The sequence below is a fragment of the Oncorhynchus clarkii genome, chromosome 21, assembly GCF_045791955.1.
Source record: "Oncorhynchus clarkii lewisi isolate Uvic-CL-2024 chromosome 21, UVic_Ocla_1.0, whole genome shotgun sequence".
In the NCBI taxonomy this organism is placed as follows: Eukaryota; Metazoa; Chordata; class Actinopteri; order Salmoniformes; family Salmonidae; genus Oncorhynchus; species Oncorhynchus clarkii.
In genome coordinates, this window is record NC_092167.1 from 35,957,219 (window position 1) to 35,983,789 (window position 26,571).

The 26,571-nt window shown below is 41.9% G+C and overlaps 1 protein-coding gene across 1 annotated transcript in view; it reads right to left on the bottom strand.

Annotated features, from left to right (window-relative positions):
- The window catches only part of LOC139378978 (phospholipid-transporting ATPase ABCA1-like), a 269,741-nt gene that overhangs the window by 26,673 nt on the left and 216,497 nt on the right, over positions 1–26,571 (bottom strand). The window contains exons 40-46 of the mRNA XM_071121640.1: positions 20,711–20,840; positions 20,189–20,309; positions 10,479–10,541; positions 8,177–8,283; positions 5,900–6,041; positions 4,853–4,987; positions 182–285 (exon numbers count right to left, since the gene is read on the bottom strand). Coding sequence (XP_070977741.1) covers positions 182–285; positions 4,853–4,987; positions 5,900–6,041; positions 8,177–8,283; positions 10,479–10,541; positions 20,189–20,309; positions 20,711–20,840 — 802 coding nt within the window. The remainder of the gene's footprint in view (positions 1–181; positions 286–4,852; positions 4,988–5,899; positions 6,042–8,176; positions 8,284–10,478; positions 10,542–20,188; positions 20,310–20,710; positions 20,841–26,571) is intronic.

Sequence of the window (26,571 nt, forward strand, 5' to 3'; positions counted from 1 at the left end):
TGCTTTATTACCTTAGCATAATCCCAAAAACATATGTTGCAAGGACGTGAAGAAGTGTTGTATTGCTAATGTTTTCAACCTTGCGAACGAGAACCCAATAGTACAACAGGAAAATGCCATTCAGAGCCACACTCACAAATCTCAAGTTAGAATTGGGCCTTAAAACTGTAAGAATACGTACCTGTGTGATGTTAGGATGACCGAGCGTTCCTCTTTGATGACACTCAGGATACAGTCCCACAGGAAGCGTCTGGCTTTGGGGTCCATCCCTGTCGTTGGCTCGTCCTAGAGTAATGGGAAAAAAACGTTCCCTCAACATTTGACCTCCATTAAGTTCGATGTTATCCCATCTCTACTCCTATTCTCCCTTAACATTCTCTCAATCTTACTTCATGTTCCACATCCGTAGACAAACATTCTAAGCTTAAAATGATTGTCCATAAAAATAATATATTTTGGGGTATTTTATTCAATCTATCTATCCTTTTCAAAGCCCCTTGAGTCGATTAACGCACTAAATTAAATCTAAGTTACATAATAAGAACATCTCCATTAAAATCTGTCCGATTAAGGTAGAGATACTGCATCGGCAGATGTAGCACTTCAGCATCTGCGGTGAAAGGTGGAAGAGCTAGAGCGTTGTTTGTCAGACCATGAAACATACCAAAAATCGGTCTTCTCACGAAAACATCTGTAGCATCCAAACGGTTTGACCTAACTATTAAGACAACTCTATGGAAAGGGGAGATTCTCACTAGCATGATTGCTCTATGACCCCCACAGGGGGGGGGATTTGTTATTAGGGGATTTGTCGGTACCGTCGATGTGCCAACTTCTGTTTGTAGCATATAAACCATTTGGGCTACAAACTAATGTGAGAGGGGAGATTCTCACGAACACGATGGTACTCTACGACCCCCAGAAGTGTCCAAGGACTCATATGAAGGTAACCGGTACCAGTTTTTAAAAAATGTATTGAAGTATGAAGGTAGTTTTGGGCCTACCCCCAATTTTTTTTTCTATGTGTGAAAAATGTATACTGTATATACAGTTGAAGTCAGAAGTTTAAATACTCATAACCTTGTTTTTCAACCACTCCACACATTTCTTGTTAACAAACTATAGTTTTGGCAAGTCTGTTAGGACATCTACTGTGTGCGAGACACAAGTCATTTTTCCAACAATAGTTTACAGACATATTATTTCACTTATAATTAACTGTGTCACAATTCCAGTGGGTCAGAAGTTTACATATACTAAGTTGACTGTGCCTTTAAACAGCTTGGAATACTCCAGAAATTGATATAATGGCTTTAGAAGCTTCTGATCATTTGAGTCAATTGGAGGTGTACCTGTGGATGTATTTCAATGCCTACCTTCAAACTCAGTGCCTCTTTGCTTGACATCATGGGAAAATCAAAATAAATCAGCTAAGACCTCAGAAAAATAATTGCAAGCCACCACAAGTCTGGTTCATCCTTGGGAGCAATTTCCAAATGCCTGAAGGTACCACGTTCATCTGTACAAACAATAGTACGTAAGTATAAACACCATGGGACCGTGCAGCCGTTATACCGCTCAGGAAGGTGACGCGTTCTGTCTCCTAGAGATTTACTTACTTTGGTGCGAAAAGTGCAAATCAATCCCAGTACAACAGCAAAGGACCTTGTGAAGATGCTGGAGGAAACAGGTACAAAAGTATCTATATCCACAATAAAATGAGTCCTATATCGACATAACCTGAAAGGCTGCTGAGCAAGGAAGAAGCCACTGCTCCAAAACCGCCATAAAAAAGCCAGACAAAAACACCATCCCAAACCGTGAAGCACGGGGGTGGCAGCATCATGTTGTGGGGGTGCTTTGCTGCAGGAGGGACTGGTGCACTTCACAAAACAGATGGCATCATGAGGGAGGTCAATTATGTGGATATATTGAAGCAACATCTCAAGACATCAGTTAAAGCTTGGTCGCAAATGGGTCTTCCAAATGGACAATGACCCCAAGGATACTTCCAAAGCTGTAGCAAAATGGCATAAGGACAACACAGTTAAGGTATTGGAGTGGCCATCACAAAGCCCTGACCTCAATCCTATAGAACATTTGTGGGCAGAACTGAAAAAGCATGCGAACAAGGAGGCCTTCAAACCTGACTCAGTTTCACCAGCTCTGTCAGGAGGAATGGGCCAAAATTCACCTAACTTATTGGGGGAAGTTTGTGGAAGACAACCCTAAATGTTTGACCCAAGGTAAACAATTTAAAGGCAATGGTACCAAATACTAATTGAGTGTATGTAAACTTCGGACCCACTGGGAATGTGATGGAAGTAATAAAAACTGAAATAAATCATTCTCTCTTCTATTATTCTGACATTTCACATTCTTAAAATAAAGTGGTGATCCTAACTGACCTAAGACAGGGATTTTATTACTAGGATTAAGTCAGGAATTGTGAAAAACTGAGTTTAAATGTATTTGGTGCATGTAAACCTATGACTTCAAATGTATATATATTTACTGAGCTTTCTTATTTCCCCAAGATATAGGACAAACTCTTTTTCAATGCGTTTCTCTGGACTGCAGGCAAAATTAAATACTTTATCAAATAATTTTGTCAATATTTTAGGGGCATACCTAAAGGGGACCAAAAATTCAAAATCAAATTGCCAAATGATCCATAGTATGACCATCTTAAAACAATTTCACAAGTCAGGCTATCGATTGATTCGTCATGGAATGGTCAGGCTGTCAAAATTACAGATTGGGCCTTATACCCTCAGAATATGCCCCACAAATGTCTCATATCCTTTTTTTGTCCCGAACCTTGACATCACACAGCATCATGCTCCTGACACTACACTGACATGTCCCTTCCAGTTGGAAGAGGTCTACATTTAGACATAAAAGCGTAATGTTTTAAAGGCTTCTGCTGCCAACACTAACCAGTGGAATCAAAACAGTATAAAGAAGCTTTGGATTTGAGGAAGCTAAATGAGGAGAGCCGATGGCATCAGGGACTTTTAGAGCAGGCCAAACAAATTCACAGGGGACATCTCTCTGACAGACACAGACATAATCACACACACACGCCATGTAAATCCCCACAAACACATGCCCACACAGTCATGCAACACACACGCTTGCACTTGCTTGCACGCTTGCACACAGACACACGCTTGCACAGCACACACACACACATTCCCCATTCCATTTCTCTCTCCCCGGGCGTGTGTGTCCATGGACGATTAGAGAGAGACAGGACGCAGCCCATTGCCTGTGCTCCAACCCCTCTCCCTTCACCACCAGAATCCCCGAAATCCCACCAGGGATCTCCATCACCAAGCCGACTCTGTCGCTGTGCAAAGTTGCTTTAAGGCATCCGAGCAAGACTACCTAGCACACAAATGGAAATTCACTCTAACACTATATTATCCCTCTGTCTCAAAGTTAGGAGACAGGCCCACCAAACAACTGCAAGTGAACTATCTGACTGAATGGACACTAGCATCGGCACAGTGTTATAATAGGGGATATTGTGTAGGTAGGCAGGCTATATGATGCAGAGTACATGCATATAACACTACACGTACTACAGCTAGTGAGGGGATCAGAATGATTTCCTATGTCTTGAATGACTAACTGACTGACTGACAGGTTGAATGAATTACTGAATGAATTAATACTTCAGTCTAATAATAGTATATGTTAATTCACCTCATCAGGCGTGTGTGTACAATATTTGAGAGATTCTATTTTCATGAAATCAGTAAGATTTTAAAAGGATTCGTCAGGTCCCCAAGTTGGTTCCTCCCATTGGTTCAACCCTCTCTATGCCATTTTCTTTCCGTGAGAAATCCCAGTATAAGGCTTTAATCCTGCAAACAGTGTTATGTTAGCTTTACATTTTAAAACGAGATCGGATGGACTCTGAAAAACTCATTTAAAACGTGACCGGATGGCGACCCGACTGAAATATAGCCCCCATTTTCATCTACTAGTAATTGACATATAATCCTCAGGGAAATTCAATATTATCAGGGAAATTCAATATTTGTAAGTTTGAGGCAGGATTTCTTTTTTTTTGTCATGCATGCATACCAATACAGCCTACATCCTTTAATTTGTTATATCTCCTCTTTGCTGTAAAATTAAAACAAAGTGGAATTCTAGTCTTGGCAAATTGGCAAAAGCAATATGGAGTTGAAAAGGTGATATTCTGCTCACACTGAACATTTAATCACTGCTTAAAATAAACTAATATACACTGCATGACCAAAAGCATGTGGACACCTGCTTGTCGAACATCTCATTCCAAAATCATAGGCATGAATATGGAGTTGGTGCTATAACAGCCTTTACTCTTCTGGGAAGTCTTTCCACTAGATGTTGGAACATTGCTGTGGGGACTTGCTTCCTTTCAGCCACAAGAATATTAGTAAGGTTGGGCACTGATGTTTGGCGATTAGGCCTGGCTCACTGTTGGCCTTCCAATTCATCCCAAAGGTATTCAATTGGGTTGAGGTCAGGGCTCTGTGCAGGCCAGTCTAGTTCTTCCGCACCAATCTCGACAAACCATTTCTGTATGGACCTTGCTGTGTGCACAGGGAAATTGTCATGCTGAAACAGGAAAGGGCCTTCCCCAAACTGTTGCCACAAAGTTGTCAAGAATGTCATTTATGCTGTAATGTTAAGATTTCCCTTCACTGGAACTAAATAACCATGAAAAGCAACCCCAGACCATTATTCCTCCTCCATCAAACTCTATGCGCTATACATTGGTAGGTGTTAATAACATTGTCATAAGGCAATAACAAGGCTGTTTTTTGGCCTTTCAGCCAATCAGCTATCATTTTACCAGGAATACCACAGGAGGACAACCAATCAGAGCCATGGCAGTGGAGAGCTTGCGTTTGTTCCCTCCGCTGTAGGTACCGGCTGCCTTGTTGGAATATTTGACCAGGCCAAGCTTCTGGATGCCCCACTCTGCCACCTAATAACAACACAGAAACCATATAAATATAATTACTAATTATATATTTCTATGACAGTAACCAAATAATCCATGTTGGTGTGGGGTGTCTTGTGCTGCCATTCTGCTCTCACACCCTCCCATCCCTTCCTTTCCCCTGGAATGAGACATGCATGGTGGTTGGCATCGCCACAGGACCCTTTTTAAGGCTGATATGCTGCACTGAGGGTTTCTGGGCCACATCACAACCCAAAAAATGTTACTAACCAGCAGGAACTTATCCAGTATTCATCCCCCTAGCGATTTCCCAATCCCTGTCCTGTCCAGGTATCCCCAATGTGCAGGCGGGTTTCCAGTCCAACCATCCAGACATTAATTTACCCTATATTGACATGTTGGTGGACTAATGATGCGGAAATGACACCAGCTCCCCGGGGCTCTCCCTAGAGCCAAAATGGCTGCCACAAAGCACAGCTCAGTGGACCCGACGAACTAGAGACCAGAGAAACGGGGTCCCTTGGCCAAGTGGGGCTGCTGTGAGATCAAAGGCCTGCGCCTGGGCCTGAGTTTGAGGCAACTGACCAGCTGAGGTTTTTTATGTTGTTGTTGCTGAGGGGGCCATTGAGAAACTGGGGGTGGCGGGGCGGCCACACTGCTAGGCATGCTGGTGAATAATGTAAAGGCATTAGCCGTGGCCAGCCTCTCAAACCAGAACCTTATGTATTATACATGTCTCCCACTTCAGAGGTTATTTATTACTTTGACCAAGTGCAGTGCGCTGTCTATGTCTCTTTTATGGAAGGAAGTGCATGTATTGTATGGGGGGGAAGAAACATCTATAACGACAACGGTATAACCTTAGGAATCAAATGGTGTTGCGTCATACAGGAACAGGAAATGACATTATTTAGGTCAGACAAGGGGAAATGTTACCATGGTGACTTCCTTCTCCGGTACGCCTCGTAGTCTGGCGTAGAACTCCAGATGCTCTCGTCCGGTGAGAAGGTCGTTGAGGGCGTCAAACTGCGGGCAGTAGCCCATGTTCTGGTGAACGTCCCTCATCTCTGTCCGTACGCTGGGAGGAACATCACCACAGAACTTGTATGAAGACACATAATGCCACATGATCAGGATCAATCGTCAACATCATCAACAACAACAAAAACAGCATCATGATCTTCATTATGTTGATGATGATGATGATAATAAGCGATCCAAATCATGTGGCATCTTCATCATCATCAACATCACCATCCCTATACAGTTGGTATGTGCAGCGCAGTATTACATCTACTAACTGTTTCAAACAGTAAAACTATTCAAAAACTCAGCACCTGGGCGATACCTTCATTTAAAAGAGAGAACATTCTTTTTTTTATTTGTTATTTTATTTAACCTTTATTTAACTGGGAAAGTCAGTTAAGAACTAATTATAATTTACAATGGCGACCTACCCCGGCCAAACCCTAACCCGGACGACGCTGCGGCAATTGTGTGTTGCCCTATGGGACTCCCAATCACGGCCGGTTGAGATACATCCTGGAATTGAACCATGGTCTGTAATGACGCCTCTAGCCTTAGACTGCTGTGCCACTCGGGAAGTACATTAAGTATAACTCCATGTATTGTATCTCACAAAGGCTGGGTGAAAAGAAAATGTCCTCATGACGAAAGGCCCTCATGAAGCAAGTTGTTCCATTACCAGAATAAATATTACAACTTAAGAAAAGAAGACTCTCCGCTTTCTACATGGAGCCAAACATGAGGAACAACATAGCAGTTCAATTTGCATTACGTAGTCTTAGTCCCAGGTGACTTTTTCACAAACAATATCTGTCATGCAAAATGAACGGCGCTTTGGGGCATATCTTTGCATGTCATCTGCAGTCTGAAGGTAGTGGAAAAACATCTAAACTGCTTCCCGCTGTCTACAGACGGTTTGCGTTAATCTGCCTTACACAATATACTGCGTGACAATATTGATGTTGTGAGGGGAAATGGAAAAACGAGCTCTACCAAGCTCTACACAGCAGTGGGCTGGCAGGAAATAATCGCTCGCGGGATGGAGGTTATTTGTGGCAGGCTTTAGGAATGTAAACAGACAATCAACAAATTTGAGATTTGGGGGGTTCGACACAAACTCTTTTATTTGGAGAGAAATTATATTTTCCTCCTAGTTGTTGTTCCCGCGGCTCCGATAATCATTCTCTCATCCTCCTCTCGTCCTCCTCTCAGTCTTCTCTCATCCAAACAGAGGGCGGGCATACGTCTGTCATTTATTCCCCGTTCTGTCAGTTTTTCTTTCCTTGAAGGTTCAAGAGACTGCCTTTGATCACTGCCGGCAACACTCATCAACATTAACATTGTCTTGTTAAGGCAAGGCCCCTCTGTGTTTTGCTTCACCACAAAGTCAATTACCAGTTTTAATAAATGAATAACTACTGTATGTCAACACAACTATGGCGATGCAAACTAGTGGAGACTGCAAGAAACTAGTATTCATCCACCGTTTGCCTCACATCGTTTCCATAGAGATGAGTTCTAGATTTGGAGCTGAGGAAAGGGAGACGTTGTTTCTCTCAAAATGTGTGTGTGGCAGGAGGGGAAAGAAAACAAGAGTGGGATTGAGGGAGAGGGAGCGGGAGCCGGAGCGGGAAAGAGAGGGGGTGTGCAACAGAATGAAATATGTGGGAGATGGAGAGTGGAAGAGAGAGAATGGGGAATGTGCAAGACAGCACGTTGAAAGAATGAACAAGGGACATGAGAGAACACGAGTTCAAACGGACAAGAAAACAGAATGTACAAGAGAGCGAGAGAGAGAGGGAGGGAGAGAGAGAGAGAAAGAGAGGGAGAGAGCGAGAGAGGGGGATGGCAAAACCCAAAGTGAGTGAGAGCAAAAGTTGCTGAGAAAGCGAGTAGGACTTCATCCCAAGTGGCAGCCTATTTCCTACATAGTGAACAGGGCTCATAGGACATAAACAGGGTCCATGGGGCTCTGGTCAAAAGTAGTGCACTATACAGGAAATAGGGTGCCATTTGGGATAGGTTTCGAAAAAGAAGAAGGCGAAGAAAACTCCCTGAGCTCTATCCCTTATAGGGAGCATCGTGGGTGGGTAATTATGATGACTAGCTTGGGGTAGCAGCCGGTGGCAAGTATGTGTGTGTGCATGTGTCCGTGTGCGTGTTAACAGCCAGTTAGCTCCTCCTCACCTGTATCTGTTTAGGAAGGCCTCTCCTCCGGAGACGGCGATGTCCCCCGTCAGCATCTTGAAGGTGGTTGTTTTTCCTGCCCCGTTAATCCCTAGCAGTCCAAAGCACTATTGACACACACACACACACACACACACACACACACACACACACACACACACACACACACAGGTGGAACACCATTAACATACCGTAGACAATTAGACAAAGATTGCCAAGATCAAGATGCTCTACTCTGCCTTGACACTTTGTTGAGGTGAAGCCATTGGTTGTAGATAATGGAGTGGGAAACATTTTCCTGACTCTGTGGGAGTAATTGATGGCCAAGTACAGCATACTTATTCGACTCAATAAATGGACTGGGTCATTCAACATGCATGATTGGTACAGACCTTTTGATATTGTTGACTTAATTGAGAAAATGTTATTGTTTGTGTTGTAGGAACTGTGTGTTGTTAGAAGTATACTTTGCGTCACTGTGTCAATATTATCTTAGCTATCCACACATAGAAGCACAACTAATTGACAGGCATCTATGTACATAATAACACAGTGGCAACATTTAGTGTCTTACATTAGAAACACAACTCAAACTGTCCACACATGAAACACACAAAATTATAAATACGCAAACACACACACCCTTCTCCCCTGAACCTCCCTCCCCTGAACCTCCCTCCCTCCCACCCCACAGCATTCTGAACACTATTCCCTAACCACCGATGCACTACTCCTCCTCCTCCGATCTGACAGAGCTGATACTTCCACTTCCTCCACTTCCTCCTTCAGGGCACTTGGTCAGACAACAGACCTGCTGGTCAGGTCACCTATCCAAGCAACACACGGAGCAAATATTAGATTTTTGTCATTCATTGATCCATTCTTGTTTGCGACCCAGTCTTGTGAAAGTGCGGCGGTAAGGCTAAGCTCGGTTGTAAATAATGCATGAAACACAGTGTGGGGTCCGCGTTGCGCTCTGGTCTGACTCACTATACTCCGCTGGCATTTACATTACGTTTTTGGGTAAACAGGGTGAGGAGAATATGGAACACCACGCCGTGCGTGTACGTGTCAGCGATGGAAATTGTGTTGAAATCAAAGAGTTCTGGGATGTGAGTGTGATGGTGTGTGTGTGTGTGTGTGTGTTTTGTGTGACATGTATGACTGTGTGTGTGAGCGAGAGATGATAGAGAGAGAGAGTAGAGATAGATGGGAAGATGGCGCAGACAGACATGGAATTTCTAATTCTAGCTCCTAAGCAACTTTGCAGTATATATATTTTTTTTGTGTTATTTCTTACATTATTAGCCCAGAATGTTTTTTGCCGGACACTGACGTCTTGCTCCCGGACAAGCTAAACATCTTCTTTGCCTGTTTTTAAGATAACACATTGCCACCGACGCGGCCCGCTCCCGAGGACTGGCTCTCGTTCTTTGTGGCCGATGTGAGTAAAAAATGTAAGTGTGTTCACCCTCGCAAGGCTGCCGGACCAGACGGCATCCCTAGCCGCGTCCTCAGAGCATGTGCAGACCAGCTAACTGGATTGTTACGGACATATTCCATCTCTTACTATCCAAGTCTGCTGTCCCCTCTTGCTTCAAGATGTCCACCATTGTTCATTATTCTAAAATGTAGAAAATAGTCAAAATAAAGAAAAACCCTGAAATGAGTAGGTGTGTCCAAACTTTTGACTGGTAATGTACATCACTGACAATCTGAAATGGTCCACCCACACAGACAGTATGGTGAAGGAGAAACAGCGCCTTTTCAACCTCAGAAATTTGTCTTGGCCCCAAACTTTTTCAGAAGCACCATTGAGAGCATCCTGTCAGGCTGCATCACCGCCTGGTACGGCAACTGCACCGCCCACAACCACAGGGCTCTACAGAGGGTAGGGTGCCACTGCCTGCCCTCCAGGACACCTACAGCACCTGATGTCACAGGAAGGCCAAAAAGATCATCAAGGACATCAACCGCCCGAGCGAGCCACTGCCTGTTCAACCCGCTACCATCCAGAAGGCGAGGTCAGTACAGGTGCATCAAAGATGGGACCGAGAGACTAAAAAACAGCTTCTATCTCAAGGTCATCAGACTGTTAAATAGCCATCACTAGCCGACCTCCACACAGTACCCTGTCCTAAACTTAGTCACTGTCACTAGCCGGCTTCCACCCGGTTACTCATCCCTGCACCTCAGAGGCTGCTGCCCTGTGTACATAGACATGGATATTATTTTTTGTTTGAGTGCATGTGTTTCCTTGTTTTGTTTTTTGAGAGTGTGTGTGTTTTTGCGTGTGGCTCACCTCTGCGGCTGGAACACCCAAACACACCCTGTCCACAGCAGGAATGTTCTTCCCTGAGTACACCTGCAAGGAACAGACATGATAATTAATCAGAGGGAGGGAGGGATACAAGGAACTCTCGACACGGATGCAATAATGTTATATAAACTGGAGTGCGTTCCAAATGGCACCCTTAGCAGTGCACTATACTTTTGACCAGAGCCCAAGCAATGCACTACTATAGTATGTCTGCTGTTCAGTCAGTTTGTGGAGTTCAGTATATTACATCATACTGTATATACAAATCTATTAATACAGAACACATGCAACGCTCATCAACTATAATGAACAAAAATATAAACACAACATGCAAAGTGTTGGTCCCATGTTTCATGGGCTGAAATAAAAAATCCCATAAACGTTCCATATGCAGAAAAAGCTTATTTCTCGCAAATGTTGTTGTCACGTTCTGACCATAGTTCTGTTATTTTATTCTTTGTTTTAGTATGGTCAGCGCGTGAGTTGGGGTGGGCAGTCTATGTTTGTTTTTCTAGGTTGGTTTTTGTGTTCGGCCTAGTATGGTTCTCAATCAGAGGCAGGTGTCATTAGTTGTCTCTGATTGAGAATCATACTTAGGTAGCCTGGGTTTCACTTTTGGTTTGTGGGTGTTTGTTTCCGTGTGAGTGTTTGGGCCACACAGTACTGTTTCGGTTTTGTAAATTCACGTCATTGTTTTGATTCAGTGTTCAGTGCTTTCTTTAATTAAAATCATCATGAACACTTTCCACGCTGCGCTTTGGTCTGATCCTTACTCCTCCTCAGATGAAGAGGAGGAAATTCATTACAGTTGTACACAAATTTGATTACATCCTTGTTAGTGAGCATTTCTCCTTTGCCAAGATAATCCTTCCACCTGACATGTGTGGCATATCAAGAAGCTGATTAAACATCATGATCATTACACAGGTGCACCTTGTGCTGGGGACAATAAAAGGCCACTCTAAAATGTGCTGTTTTGTTACACAACACAATGCCACAGATGTCTCACGTTTTGAGGGAGCGTGCACAGGCCTGCTGACTGGAGGAATGTCCACAAGAGCTGTTGCCAGAGAATTTAATGTTAATTTCTCTACCATTAGCCTCCTCTAACATCGTTGTAATTTGGCAGTACCTCCAACCGTCCAACCAGCCTCACAACCGTAGACCACGTGTAACCATACCAGCCAAGGATCTCCACATCTAGCTTCTTCACCTGTGGGAATGTCTGAGACCAGCCAACGGGACAGCTGATGACACTGTGGGTTTGCACAACCTAAAGAATTTCTGCAGAAACTGTCAGAAACCTTCTGAGGGAAGCTCATCTGCGTGCTCGTCGTCCTCACTAAGGCCTTGACCTGACTACAGTTCGTAACCTATTTCACAAATCCCGGTTTCAACTGTGCTGGGAAGATGGCAGACTGTGTGTATGGCATCGTGTTGGTGAGCAGTTTGCTGATGTGAACATTGTGAACAGAGTTCCCCGTGGTGGTGGGGTTATGGTATGGGCAGTTATAAGCTACGGACAACGAACACAATTGCATTTTTATCAATGACAATTTGAATGCACTGAGATACCGTGACGAGATCTTGAGGCCCATTGTCGTGCCATTCTTCCACAGATGCATATCTGTAATCCCAGTCATGTGAAATCCATAGATTAGGGCCTAATGAATTGATTTTAATTGACTTATTTTCTTATGAACTGTAAAATATTTTAAATTGTTGCACGTTGCGTTTATATTTTTGATCAGCGTAGTATTTCCTGTGCACCACATATCATGTCATCCAGTCCATTTTATTTCAACATGCTCTCGCCCCGAACGCAACCAGGTCGTGCACACCAGATGATGCCATCAGTGTCTCAGGATGATGTCAACAGAAACAATCAATCAATCTAATGCATTTATAAAGCCCTTCTTTCATCAGCTGATGTCACAAAGTGCTGTACAGGAACCCAGCCTAAAACCCCAAACAGCAAGCAATGCAGGTGTAGAAGCACGGTGGCTAGGAAAAACTCCATAGAAAGGCCGGAAACCTAGGAAGAAACCTAGAGAGGAACCAGGCTATGAGGGGCAGCCAGTCCTCTTCTGGCTGTGCCAATTGGAGACAGAACATGGCCAAGGTGTTCAAATGTTCATAGATGACCAGCAGGGTCAGATGCACTTATCGTCTTTTATCTTTTACAAAACATAGAAAACCGTTGATTTCACATACTGTATGTCGATGTTGATGTGGTGCTGGAGATGACAAATTTGATGTTGAAAGGGGTGGGATGTCTCTTTAATGCACATAACATAAGACAATGGACAAAGGGGTGAAATAACAGCACTATACTTAATTCTTGGGCATATGGGCATGTCTGAGACTGAGGCTGGGGCTCAGTAATCAATCGACAGTTTGTACAGAGAGTAAAACAGTTTGGTATTCTGTGTAGGATTCGGCTCCCGCCTAGATCTTGTAGCAAACTGCAGATAAGAAGGTGTCTGGAGTTTCACCGCTCCTAGCCTGCAAATTAACTCTCTGTGTGATATTTGAATTTGCATTTAACACCGTTTTTTCATCTTCTTCCCGAGCAAATATCAAATATCACCTGCCAGAGGTGAGGCCCAAGCAGGCTAATCACCTTCCTCCGGCAAGTATAAATTCTCAAGTCGGCATCATCGGAGCTGCTGTTGCGAGTAGCGGCAAAACAAACCGACACTTAGAGAAGCAAAATGGGTTCCGGGAGTACACAAATAACAAATGGTTGACTAAATGAAGCACTTAGCGCATTGAGCAGAAGTTCCACCGCGCAACCACAAAGACAGAGTTTGAAGTGGTTTCAAAGGCAACTTGTAAGAAAAAATAAACAAGTCTCGACAAGGTTCTTGTCAGGTCTGGCAATTTAGATCTCATTCAGACCTTGACAGGAAGGACTGACACATCCCTCCTCTCCTTTGGGGAAGGATTTCAGGATAATTGTGCCAGCTGTATTTCTGCCCACCTGTTCTCAGGTCTGAATCATACAATCCTTGGGGAGAGCGCCATGGGGCATACTGTACAATCCTTGGGGAGAGCGCCATGGGGCATACTGTAATGACATCACTATGGTCTGTTTATCTGTATGTCTGCCTGCTTGCCTGTCTGTCCATCCATCTACTGTATCTGTGTGTCTCTAGATTTTCCCTGGCCAGCCGTTTCCTATCCATGTAATGCATTTGCTATGAGTTAGTAGTAAAATGGACATGATGAGTAAATGTAAGTTTAATGTTCACTTCCAGGTCATTACTGCATTGAAATTAGCATATGACTGAGTGCAGGCCACGGTATGTTCAACGCATGTAGAAGCCTTCTCTCTGAAGTCATGAGACACAATTCCATTTATGTTTGTGAGAAGGTACTTCAAGTCTCATGAAGGTGAATGAATATTAGGCCATGAAATACCTACTTACAGCAATGTTTTCTCTTCCTGGTCAGCTTGTCTATTCGGAGCAGTACTAATAGAGTATAAATTAAGTTACAACCTTTTGGTGCAGTGAAACACTTGGTAAATGATTAATCATTAAGAAATGATCAAGCATCCGTTTTAATTGTACTGTAGTAGCCGACCCTTCCCACTCATTTCTAAAGATACGTCCAAAATGGCACCCTATTCCCTTTATAGTGCACTACCTTTGACCGGCACTACAGGGAATAGTGTGCCATTTGAGACGCAGACAATGCAACCTTGAGAACAAGAGAGCCCCAGTGATGCCAGTTCAACCTTGACAAAAAAAAACAATGTCTTATTGCCACGATAGTGTGTCAAATGTGAAGCATGTTTGCTTAAAAGCCTGGGGGGCATCTGCTATTATTGGGGACTTGGGACTTGGACATGCTGCTCCCCAAGATTTGCAAGTTACTTTGGTGATAGCGTGCTGCGCCACAGCTCTGCTACAACACTAGTAGAGACGGGCGGAAGAAGTAAAGTTCCTATCCTAACAGAGGCAATTAGTGGATAATTCTCTCGTGCCCCGAAAGCTATAATGGCTGTCATGGTGGCGGCAAGGGGGTGGCGGTTAACCGGAGGAGACAACGGTCGATGACCCACACACACCTTCTCATACACAAACGCACACACACGCGCACACACACTTTTGCGTGCACACACACACACATACACACGGTTTTAGAGAGAGAGAGAGCAAGGCATCTGTCTCTACTGCCCCAAACAGCTGGAATCACAAAAATGAAACCACATCCCACTGATCAACACTAGTCTACTTTTGAGACCTGAAAATATCTGACAAACTTTGATTTGTGAAATGGTTCCTTTGGGCTACTCTTGTAATAACATGCTGTTCCATAGTACTTCAGATCCATAGTACTTTACAGTAAACACAGAAAATGTCAAACAAATGACAACATTTACAGAAACAACAATCACATCAATATTTTATTAAAGGGATAGTTAACCCAAATGACAAAAATCCATGTCATGGTACTGTCGTGTCTTTGGCTATGCCGGATTACGTGATATGACTTGCTATTCTATAAAATAATTTATCTGTAATTAATATCCCCTGATTAAGGTAATCATGTAAATGTAATTAACTAGAGAGTCGGGCACCACAAAATAATATTTATAGAGCTATTATCTTCCGAATAAACTCTTAAAGACCTAGTAATATTTTACATCAATAGCCGTCAATATCAATTATCGTCTTAATTCAGTCTCATCTGAAAGTTGTAAATTCTTTTATCTGTAAGAACCCTGGTTAACAATTTGAATCAGCAATACAAAATTGGGTTTAATTATTTATTTACTAAATACCTAACTAATCACACATACACACAATTAATCATAACTTGATTACAAATTACGTCATAAAGGAAAATGTCCCTAGCGGGCGGAACAGATATGACAGCTTGTAACACATAGGAAAAGGGGCTGGGTTGAGTGAAAGAGCGGCGACTGAGGAACAAAGGGAAAAAGCTGTGCTATCGTAAATACAGTATCTTATGCATTATAAATTACCGCCCATTTGGAAAAGGAAAATGCAATAAATATTTATTCTGAGCTGCGTTTCAGTAGGTTGGTGGTAGATGGAAGGCCGTGTTACCAAACCGAGTCATTTGAAGAATGTCTCTGGTGGTCAATTGGATACGCTGTAGTAACATTGTTGTGTGATAGACGGGATACTCTGTCTGTTCCTTCCTAACCTTTGTTTGCAGCTGCTGTTGCTAACTCAACGGCTAGGAGGTATCACTTCTGTAGTGAATAAGAGTTCAAAAGTTCATACCATTCGCAACCAAAGCTCATGCTGATGTTGGCTTCATTCTGTAGTTATTATCTGAACCATTCTGACATAGGACCGTCATCCTCATATCCTCGGAACAGGAAGTTATGTTGTCGTCAAGGCTTTATATAGGAAGGGAGAAAAGGGGTGTGTTTCATAGTTTACACCCTCTGTCTCTTCACGTGGGCGGGCTGAGTGAGCAGCAATATCTTATGAAAACCCACATCTTACATTTTAGAAGCTAAATTCACATTTCATCCCATCACAAATAATTTCATATTCAAACATTTAAATTGAACAACAATTCCATGTGAATCCGATAACTCTGTGTAGACTTTACACTGTAGAGTTTATGTCATCTTATCATTGATGAAAATGTCTCAGATGACAACCGAACTGACATCATATTCATTAAGTACCACCGCATATGTTCAATTGTTCGGATTACCAGAATATAGTTCATTTCCCCCCACCTTCTGATGTTCCCAGAATCTCTATGTTAACCAAGGTTTTTTTTAAATGTAACCTCAGTAGGTTAGAGAGAGGAAAAAGGGGGGAAGAGGTATTTATGACTGTCATAAATCTATCCCCCAGGCCAACGTCATGACAGTACAGAAGTTCCAATCATCTTTCAGTGACTTTGTGAAAGATTTGGATATGATGCATGAAAAATGACAATATCAGTACCATGACTTGGATGGGATTTGTGCCACAAATGGTCAAATGTAAGCATTTGAAAACAGTGCCAGGGAAATGAAACCAAAAGCATGGATTGTCAATTTATTTACTTTTTTTTTTTACCTTTATATAACTAGGCAAGTCAGTTAAGAACAAATTCTTATTTTCAATGACAGCCTAGGAACAGATTTTTTCCTTGTCAGCTCGGGGATTTGATCTTGCAACCTTTCGGTTACTAGTCCAACGCTCTAATTCTTGTCCATTTACTGCTATCAGGATAAGGAAACCAATATATAATTGTGTAATTTGGATGAAATATCCCTTTCACAATCATTATTCTATCAACGGTAAAATCAAAATGATGCTAGGGTCTTACAGTATGTATCTCCCAAGCATTGAGCCTCACCGCTCAGAACTCACACGTCCTAATACAGATGTAGGATCATAATTTGAGCCAGTTTTCTACAGCAGGAAAATAATCCTGCCACAACAGGAAGTGTGAATTATTATGTGGATTATAATAAATTAGCATATTTGGAGGGGTTGATACATTTGTTAGGGCAAATCAAGTCTGAAATTTCAAATTGGAAATGACAAACTTTAGAAGCTTTTTAAAATCTCAAATAAACTGCAAATTTTCAGCAAAATAAGCAGCAAAATAACCCACAAATTAAGATCCTACATTTGTATGGACACCGTACTCCTATAACATCAAACAGCTGTCATAAAAAAGTTTCTTTCTGCATTTCTGAGTGACTGGAAGGTCACAGTGACAGCTCGGGCGTACAAATGCTAACTGGCGGACGCGCCGTCAAAATGGACCCCATCAATAATGCCGCCACGGTAACCGCTAACCCTGAGGTTAAATGCTAACCTATGAGGCCTCAACAGTCGTTCTTGGGTGGTAAATGCTTCTTCCTGAGTGAAGGAAGAGGAGGAGGAGGCAGCTGACAGATGATTGATGGGCTGTCAATCGCGAGAGAGACATGTTCAGATTTATGGCGAGACCGAGGCGGTGCAGCGGTCGAGGTGGCGCGCTCATTGATCAATTTGTTATCTCTGCTCTACGGCCGGATTGCACCAGCTGTGATGGGAGGTGATGGGAGCCCACTGGAAGCGCTTCGATGCCTTCTGCGCCAATGCTTTTGGGCGCCATGTATCCCCTCCAACGTAAATCAAATCAAATGTTGAGGCACCTTGAAGAGTCTTGTTGTTGTGTATGTCTTTCTCTGCATGTTTCAGTGTCACTGTCTGTACTACAGTAGCGAAGAGATGCATGACAACAAAACAGATGTGTCTATAATTGAAACATGATAGAAAGATAACTGCACTGTGCTCTTGTGATGCTCATCACTTCTTGGCTGACAAGGGACGAAGTAAAGGAAGGTAACCATACATCGCTCTAAGATAATTTATCACAGGTTACAGAATGTGAAAGTCCGCTTTGAAACGTCAGAGAAGACGAGCAAAGTGTGAGTCAAGAAGACCTTATAAAGTAACTCCTGTTCCCACCTTGTGTGCTGTGGGCGGCAATGCCATTATCCGTCCCAACTGTTTTATTCAAAGCTTGAGCGTTAATTACCTTGTGAGTGTAGGTGAGTGTGTCCGTGATAGATTGAGAGGGGGAAAGATGGAGTGTGCGAGCGATTGCGAGAGATGGCGGGGGAGGGTTTGAAGAGACGTCAAGTTTGAACAGATGTCGACGAAGGGTTGTTGCCTTGGCCATGCTTCCTGCCATTACGGGCTCGTGGAAGAAACATCTGGTCTTAGCCAGGGTGTTAATCTGGGCGGTGATTAAGCGGTGCCCATTACCTACTGTAGCATACCAAGCACCACTCGCATACTCACTTCCCAAACCTGCGAGGCGGGGGGGGAGGGGGAAGTGTGTTGTCGGGCTTAGCGGCACAGCTCGAGAGAGACCTCATTGGCGTTGCCTCGCAGAAAATCAAACCCTTCCCTTTTTTGCACACTTCTCCCTACAGTGAGAGAGACACAGACCATTTTCAGTTTGTTATGTATGTGTTATGTATGTGATACGTGGGTGGGATACGACAGTGATATATGGTTGTCTCGCCTGGCTAACTTAAGACGAATGCACTAGCTGTTGGTCGCTCTGGATGGATCAATTGTAATGTAAATATAGTGCTATGTATGTATATTTATGTATATTATGCATTTTATTTGTTGTGCTGTTTCCTGTTCGCATGCCAGGAAGATTTGCTGCTTTCTCGGCAGAAGCTAATCAGGAGTCCTAATAAATACTAAATACATTGTGGAGTGACACCTCGCCAGCCTTCCCCAGCCTTCCGACTCTCTGAGACCTGGATGACATATTTAAGAAGTCACCAGGGACTAACAGCTGGTGTGTTCTTAACTCAGCCCTGATTTGAAGAGGAGTCATGTTCAAATCCCACACACATGGACAGTGGCACATTTTCAGAAATCTTTCTCTTTAACAACCTAGATGGAAGGAGCCCATCCTGTCAAAAGATTCAGTAACATTCAATTAAAGACTTATTAGCAGATCTGAGACGATTTGGTCAAAAGCGATTTGGTCAAATGTAGTGCAGGGTGTGTAGGGTGCTATTTGTGACACAGCGTATGTCCGCTCACTTTCATCCTTGCCTTGTAATCTAATCAGCAAATGGGCCTTTCCACCAATTTGTTGCCTTTTGAGTAGTGTAACCTCAAAAAGTTACATTTGAAAAATATTATGGTAAATGACTACAGTAAGTGCCAAATAAAGTAACAGGGTTGAGGATTTCATCTTAAATCTGGCATACATCCCCTCGTGACAGAGGGAATGGAAGCTTATCGTGTGCAATAGGGATGTGCAAGTGAATGCAAGCTTCACAAAAAAAAACTTGCTAATCATTTCTAGGCTGTCTATATATGGGTAACAGGTTTGACGTAATTTACTCAACCAGCTCAGTCATCCACCACAAAACACCAGAAAACAGCCAAAAAGAGTAGAGCCATAATAGTCTTCAGAAATGACTTTGTCAAAGCAACAAAATAACTAGGGCTTTACAATGGTGGTGAAACTTTGAGAATTTTTTTGGATTAGTGGGTTGAACTCTTCCTAGAAGTGACACAGGGTTGACGAAGGGACATAGCAAAATTAAGAATTTAGAAACTTTAGCAAGCCTTTATTCATATAAAAAAATATTTTGATTGAATTCTCCATGTGGTCTATATTATAGGGCACTTAATTTAATATAATATTAGTGCACAATTTCTACCTAAAATACCAAAAGGGACGCAAAATGCACTCTTTTTGTGGATCGACTAGATTTATTTCAATATGGGGAACCAGGCAAGAGGCATACTGTGACCGATAAGTGACATCACAGTATCAACGTTGAGGGAGGAGGAATCCAATAGAAACAGCCGGGGCGCATTCAGTGAGGTGAAACGTTCAAAACTTCAGATTGTTGCAAATAGAAATGTAATGAATAGAGCTGCCATGATGTCCAATGCTACGTGAAGAGAAATCATATTTGTTCTGCAGATTTCTACCTGAAGGTTTTGTAAAGTTCAACAGACCCTAGCCCTTGAGGATTGAGGACCTGGGTTATATTCACTAGGAATGAAACAGAAGCACACAGGCTGAAACCCAGAGGGACTACCTGATCTTGTCCAATAAGAAACGCTTGTTTCCGTTGCTCAATGTTTTGCTGCTGCATGCATTAATGAATATAACCTTGTACGGTGATGTTGCTACCATGAGTGTGGTAATAAACGGTGGTAATGTACCTTAGAGAGATCGCAGATTCTCAACAGGTCATTCTCGGCACCGCCTTCATGGACGCGTGCACGTTCCCGAGCGACATCCACATCTTCGTCCTCCTTGGAGAATGACTTTCCAGAAATCAGTCTGAAGAAGAAAATGCTTAAACCCCACATTCTCACAATCCCCATAGAGCCAACATTATAAATCCCAAATGATGACAACCTAGTAATATATGCTAATGTTTTTCTCTAATGGGAGAATTTGTTTCAATTTCTCACAAAATGCAATTTAGGTAATGGAGATAAGTTACTATGACAACTTCGGTTCATAATTAGGTGAAGCAAAAAGGATGGACACAATGATAATTTCACTAACAATGTTAACAAGATGTCGAATGACGAATATTCATTATTGGGCTAATAAAAAGATAAATGCATAAAATATGTAAATGGTAAACAAGGACTGGGTCTAAACATTTTTGAGAAATCATCTCTGATACTGTATGGAAGCATCTTTACTTAAATATATTCTTCCTCTATTCTTGCCTGGGTTTGTAGCAGAATTTATACTGGATAAGGAGAGTGATGGTGAACATGACTGCCCCTTGGATGGCCATGGCACACAGGTTCTTCCCCACCATGTCCCAGCTGAGAGGGTCCTGGAAACGGTCTTCCCCTGGGAGAGAAAAAACACACTGTTCTTCATCAAGGGAAACATATTGTTTCAAACTGCTAACGACCTAATGAAGATCTTTGTGGATCAAAACTTTGTTAACCCCTCTACACACCGAAACCGTTAGCGGGATTAAATTTGACAACATACGGTGATCGCTACATAAATAGTCATATTAAACATTCATGAAAAGTGTCTCACATGGGTCAAGTGTCAAGTGTCTCACATGGGTCAAAAGCCTAGAATCTTGCTAATCCAACTGCGTTGTCAGATTTAAAAAAGGATTTACTGCGAAAGATTACGATGCGATTATCTAAGAACAAAGCCCCATATTTTTTTTTTATTTCAACCAGCACAGGCGTAACATCACAAATTGCAATAAAATAAATTGTTTACCTTTGACGTTCTTCCTCTGTTTGCAATCCCAATGCTCATTGTTACACAATGAATGGTCTTTTGTTTGATAAAATCAGTTTTTATAGCCTAACACAAAACATTTTGTGAACCGCTTGTGTCGTGAATTCCGTCTCATTGCATTTTCGACGACACATTCGATGTAAATACACACACTAAACGTGACTTTTCCAGTCATGTTTGGTTTCATTGCAATCAACTGGTTTGTTTGTAACACAACCAAACTTGATGGGTCATTTCGCGGGACGTATTGACTGAAAGAAACCGATTTGAAGACAACAAGTAATGACATCATTGTGCACCAATGATATGAGCGCTGTTTTGTTGATTGACTGTATTTTAACCCAAAATCTAGCTGGGTAGATAGCCAATGAGCTCAGGTAAACGGCAATATGTAATGTTTATGTGTTGGAAGACCAACCCATGTAGTAAACTCCAGCGTAAAGAGGGTCATTCGCCATTTAAGTTTCATACCGGAAGGAGCCACACATGTTACGCACAGCATTGTTTTGGTAAAGCGCATCTTCAGCTGTTTATATATCAATCAGTATGGCGACTAAGTCAGGGAAAGCTAAATTTAAGTCTAGATATACAGATGTACACACAATTTTAAAATAAATTGATAGGGAAAGTGAGACAGAGATTGTTGGAGGACGATTAATTTAGCGATTCCCAAATGGAGGAATATATTTTTAATGGAGAGGACATCGTTTTGGACTGGTAAGTTCTTTTCATGCTAATGCCGTTGTTTGAAATTAATAATATAAAATATTATTTGTGATTTAATTTTTTTTTAGTAGCAATATATAAAGATGTAATGTAATGAAATGTGAGATGCGTGTGTCTGCCGCCCCACCCCACCCCCACATGAAATAGCCTATTTGAGGCTGTTGAAGGGAGGGCAGGCCCACAATAATGGCCAAAGTGAAATGGAGACAGTAGATACAGCTGGTCTGTTGTAATATAATAAAGACAGTAGATCTAGCTGGTCTGTCATAATATAATAGAGACAGTAGACCTAGCTGAAATGTCATAATATAAAATAGACAGTAGATCTAGTTGGTCTGTCATAATATAAATGAGACAGTAGATCTAGCAGGTCTATAATAATATATTCAACCTTATGTTCCCTGTACTCTATATATATCTGTTTATTATACCTGTTGATACAGGGCTCATATGTGAAACTATTCTAACTGAACATTTTCTTTCACAGTAACACTGACTCCGAATTGCAGGCCCCAGTGTCAAGGTGTCCATCCCCCACTGAAGCTGGCTCATCCAGCTCCTGCCACAAGTGGTGTTCATCTGCCCAAATTTATTTCAGCAGGCATGGATGTGCCTCAGGGCCAAAAGGGCACAGCATGGAGGCGTCACTGTGTTCTTTGCAAAATGAAGTCCCCCATCAAGATATATTAGTTAATTACATTTTTGTATTTAACAAGGCAAGTCAGTTAAGAACAAATTCTTCTTTGCAATGACGGCCTACCCCGGCCAAACCCTAATGATCCTGGGCCAATTGTACGCCACCCTATGGGACTCCCAATCACGGCCGGTTGTGATACAGCCTGGACTTGAACCAGGGTCTGGAGTGATACATCTAGCACTGAGATGCAGTGCTTTAGACCGCTGCGCCACCCGGGAGCCCTTAGACACTTCCAATCTTGAATCCTTATGATTTATTTTTTGCCATTTATGAATGTGTTATTCAATGTGTTTATATGGGTGGTCCTAGTGTAAATGAAGTGCAGCTTATAAAGGCTTCATAAAGCCTTCTTATACACTACATGAATGTGTTACAAATCAGCTATAACAATGTCATGCTTTATATAGGGTTCATAAATGTGGCATAACCACCAACGTCAAATGTGACAAACCTGTGCTTTATAATTGGTGGCATAAGCACAGCTTAGGCCTTAGAAATGTAGGCTTCAAAAGCATTTATGACCCTATCATGCATCTTAGCAGAGAATTGCAATGCCAGGATAGTGGGTTTGATAGCTGGGGCCACCCATACATAAAAATGTATTCACAAATGACTGTAAGTCGCTTTGGATGAAAGCGTCTGCTAAATTGTATATAATATTTTATTACTCTAAATCATTTGTAGGATGGCCCAACCTCTTTTCCTCTTGGGTGCATAGTCAATATTGGAACTGACCTCAACCTTCCACAAAATGCTATGCTGTATGTAGTATGACAGTTTTTGGATTTCCCCATTTGTTCTTGTTTTCCAAGTTTTTTCACAATAAGATGTTTTGTGTTAACAACAATGCTTGAACCACTTCAGGGGATGACTTTTGAGATCTGGGAAAAATCTAAGAAACTTAGATTTTTTATTGTAGTTTCCCTTGAATTCAGTAAGCATGCCCTGCAATGTTGTTTGGTTAGCAGGTTTTCTGTAGCGCAGTAAGTGCACGTGATGATTATGTATTCCATTTAAAGCGATTTGCATTGTGACCGCCAATGGAATGGCAGGAGTAAAAGGCCAGCAACACACCATATATACATTCCACAGACCCTACGGAGTATTTCCTACAATACTTTTACTGTGGCACCCAGAATTGTTCTTGCTCTAAGCCAATAAGTATTCCATATACAGTGATTCGCATTGGGGGCATTTACTTGATCTTGGAACATGTTTTACAACCCAAATGTAATGCAAATGTTAATTAAATATGAACAAATATGAATCGTTGTTAATGTTTAAACAATTATTTTTCATATATCATGAAAAAATAAAGGGTATTGACACTTTTCTACTATTACTAGGGAATTTCTCGAAATTCCGTGACCTGGAAGTACTTTTTTTGTGTTGCTGATGAGATGCCTATCATGTGAAGAGTTTGCAAATCAAATGCCCACTTGTGGTGCCACTGGACAGTGAAAAACAAGTAACTTAACCATTATTGTCATTTAAATTTGTTTGTAGTAGTACAGCCACGTCTCATAGTCACATCATGAGATTTTGTAAACGAAAGAGGAATATAATAATATGAATCAAATTTAGTTTCCCCATCTTCCCATTTAGAGTTTCTGGCACAGCACAGAAATGCCTTATCCAGATTATGTGACAAAGACATTTCCTAACAGACTTGCTAACTTTCTTTGCTGTTACTTTTAAAGTGGGAACCAACATGCAGTACCTCCAGCAGGCAGAGAGGCAAGAACCATATGTCCGACAACTCAAGGTCAAACTACACTATTCACAGCCCTGTGTAAGATTCAATGTAATTTAATCTTTAATGTTTATTTGTTTTAGCTGTTAGTGATAATTTCCTAATTGTTACTACATTTGTGTTTACATCATTAAGCCTTTATGTCATGAATGACCAAAGGTGTCTGACTTTAAATTAAGTACGGCATCATGCGATATAGAGTCTTTATGGCTGTGTTATGGACTAAGTAATACAGGATACTACATAAAGTGTAAATAAATAGGTTATTAACGTCCTGCTGATTTAAGGTTCTCTCGTGAGTCACAGTTTTCTGAAGGGTGATTGAGGTATTTAAATGGGTTGATGGACCTGCAAAGCTACTGTGTGTCGTGTGTGTGTGTGTGTGTGTGTGTGTGTGTGTGTGTGTGTGTGTGTGTGTGTGTGTGTGTGTGTGTGTGTTTGTGTGTGTGTCAGATGCAAGATGATTTGGAGTAGTCCAACCTGAAGCTACCTGACCGGGTATTCCTCCTCTGTTCCCATGCTGGAGAAGAGGGCCTTGCAACCTATTAGTGGTGCCAACATTTTGTGGCTGATCATTAAGCGAGAGAGTAGGTGAATGTGTCAAAGACGTGACTAGGCCCAGCACTGCACTGTATGGCTAGTTTTTGTTGTGTACATGTTTTTGTACATGCATCTTGGTTCCAGAAGAATTTATTTTAATTTCTTTATGTTGGCTTTCATCAAGGTAAGTGTTTCTTGGTGTAACGTCATACCCAGGCTATTGCGCACACAGCACATATAAGCCTGGGATATCAACCAATCAAAGTTGGCCTTAGTGGGAGTGACCATATAATTCTATGGGAGTGACCGGAGTAAGGTATTTGTCATTGTCACTAGTTAACCCAGTCAAAAGGTCATAATTATGGCTAAACCATGCCCATTCCCACAATACATTTCTTAAACGTTGATTTTAAATCTAACCCTAACTACTGAAGGCCAAATTTGATGCGTTGGTCCACCAGTGTTTCCACCTCTCTCACTTCCCCCACCTCTCTCTGCCTCCCTCCCTATCCATCTCTCTCTCAGTCTCAACAGCCTCTATGTTCTGGAGGGATGAAAGACAGAAACGGAAGCGTTTTCAGTCTCATTTTCTCGCAAATAGGCCCTCTCCAGACAAAATTTTTAAAGCGGTGATTGCTTTCCTCTTTACACTCGCCGCCGCAAATGATTCCTCAAACGGTTATTTCCTGCCAGATCTATTCCTCAGATAAAGCCTTTGCTCCCGCCTTTCATGGGTCTCTCTGCCTCTCAATCTCCCCTGTGTACCTATCCCCTTTCGCTTTCTAGATGTAGCGTTGAGAATGGCGGCCGAGGGCTACGGTCACGTTATTGGTCAAATGTTATCCTATTTGGTAATGATGCAGCAACAACTAAGAGGAGATGTGTTTAGTCCTGTAAAGGGTAATGGTGACATCCATGGGCCCTATGTGTGAAACTATGAAGATGCTGTAAAGGCATTGTATAAGTAGAGGACTAAATTAAACAAAGTAGCTAAGCTATTGGCCTTTGGTAAATCTTAAACCCCAAAATGTTTGGTACCAAATATTCTTACTGGAGAATAGTCAGACCCTTCCTCCCACCTATTTAATTGTCACCTACAACAATCAACTGTCGAGTTAAATGAATCTGCCAATTCCCTCCATTTCTTTTCAAGGATATTTAGACAACAATGTGCAGCAGTGGAAAGTTTGCACCCGTTATTCACTATTGAGTCTTGAAAGACAACACCAAAGCTAAAGCCATGAAATTGTCTTTCTTTACACTGTACTGTACTTTCTTTCTATTCCTTAAATTACTCAGCCTCATTTGACCTTTCATCCTACCACTTAAATGTTATTCCATCTTGCTAGGAGGGAAATGCTTTGCACTGATGAATCTGATGATTCACTGATGACTCTTAGTAATATAATATTAAAAGGCCACTTTTATCCAAAGCAGTTTACAGTACAGTGAGAGTATATATTAGGATGAAGCCTATGTGATCACTTCAGAAATAGTGTGGCATTATTTACACTTTTACAGTTTTGTCATCATTATTTTTTCAAATTTTCTTCCCCCCAACAATTAACTCCCTATAGTGTGGTATTTAAGCGCAAAGGTGG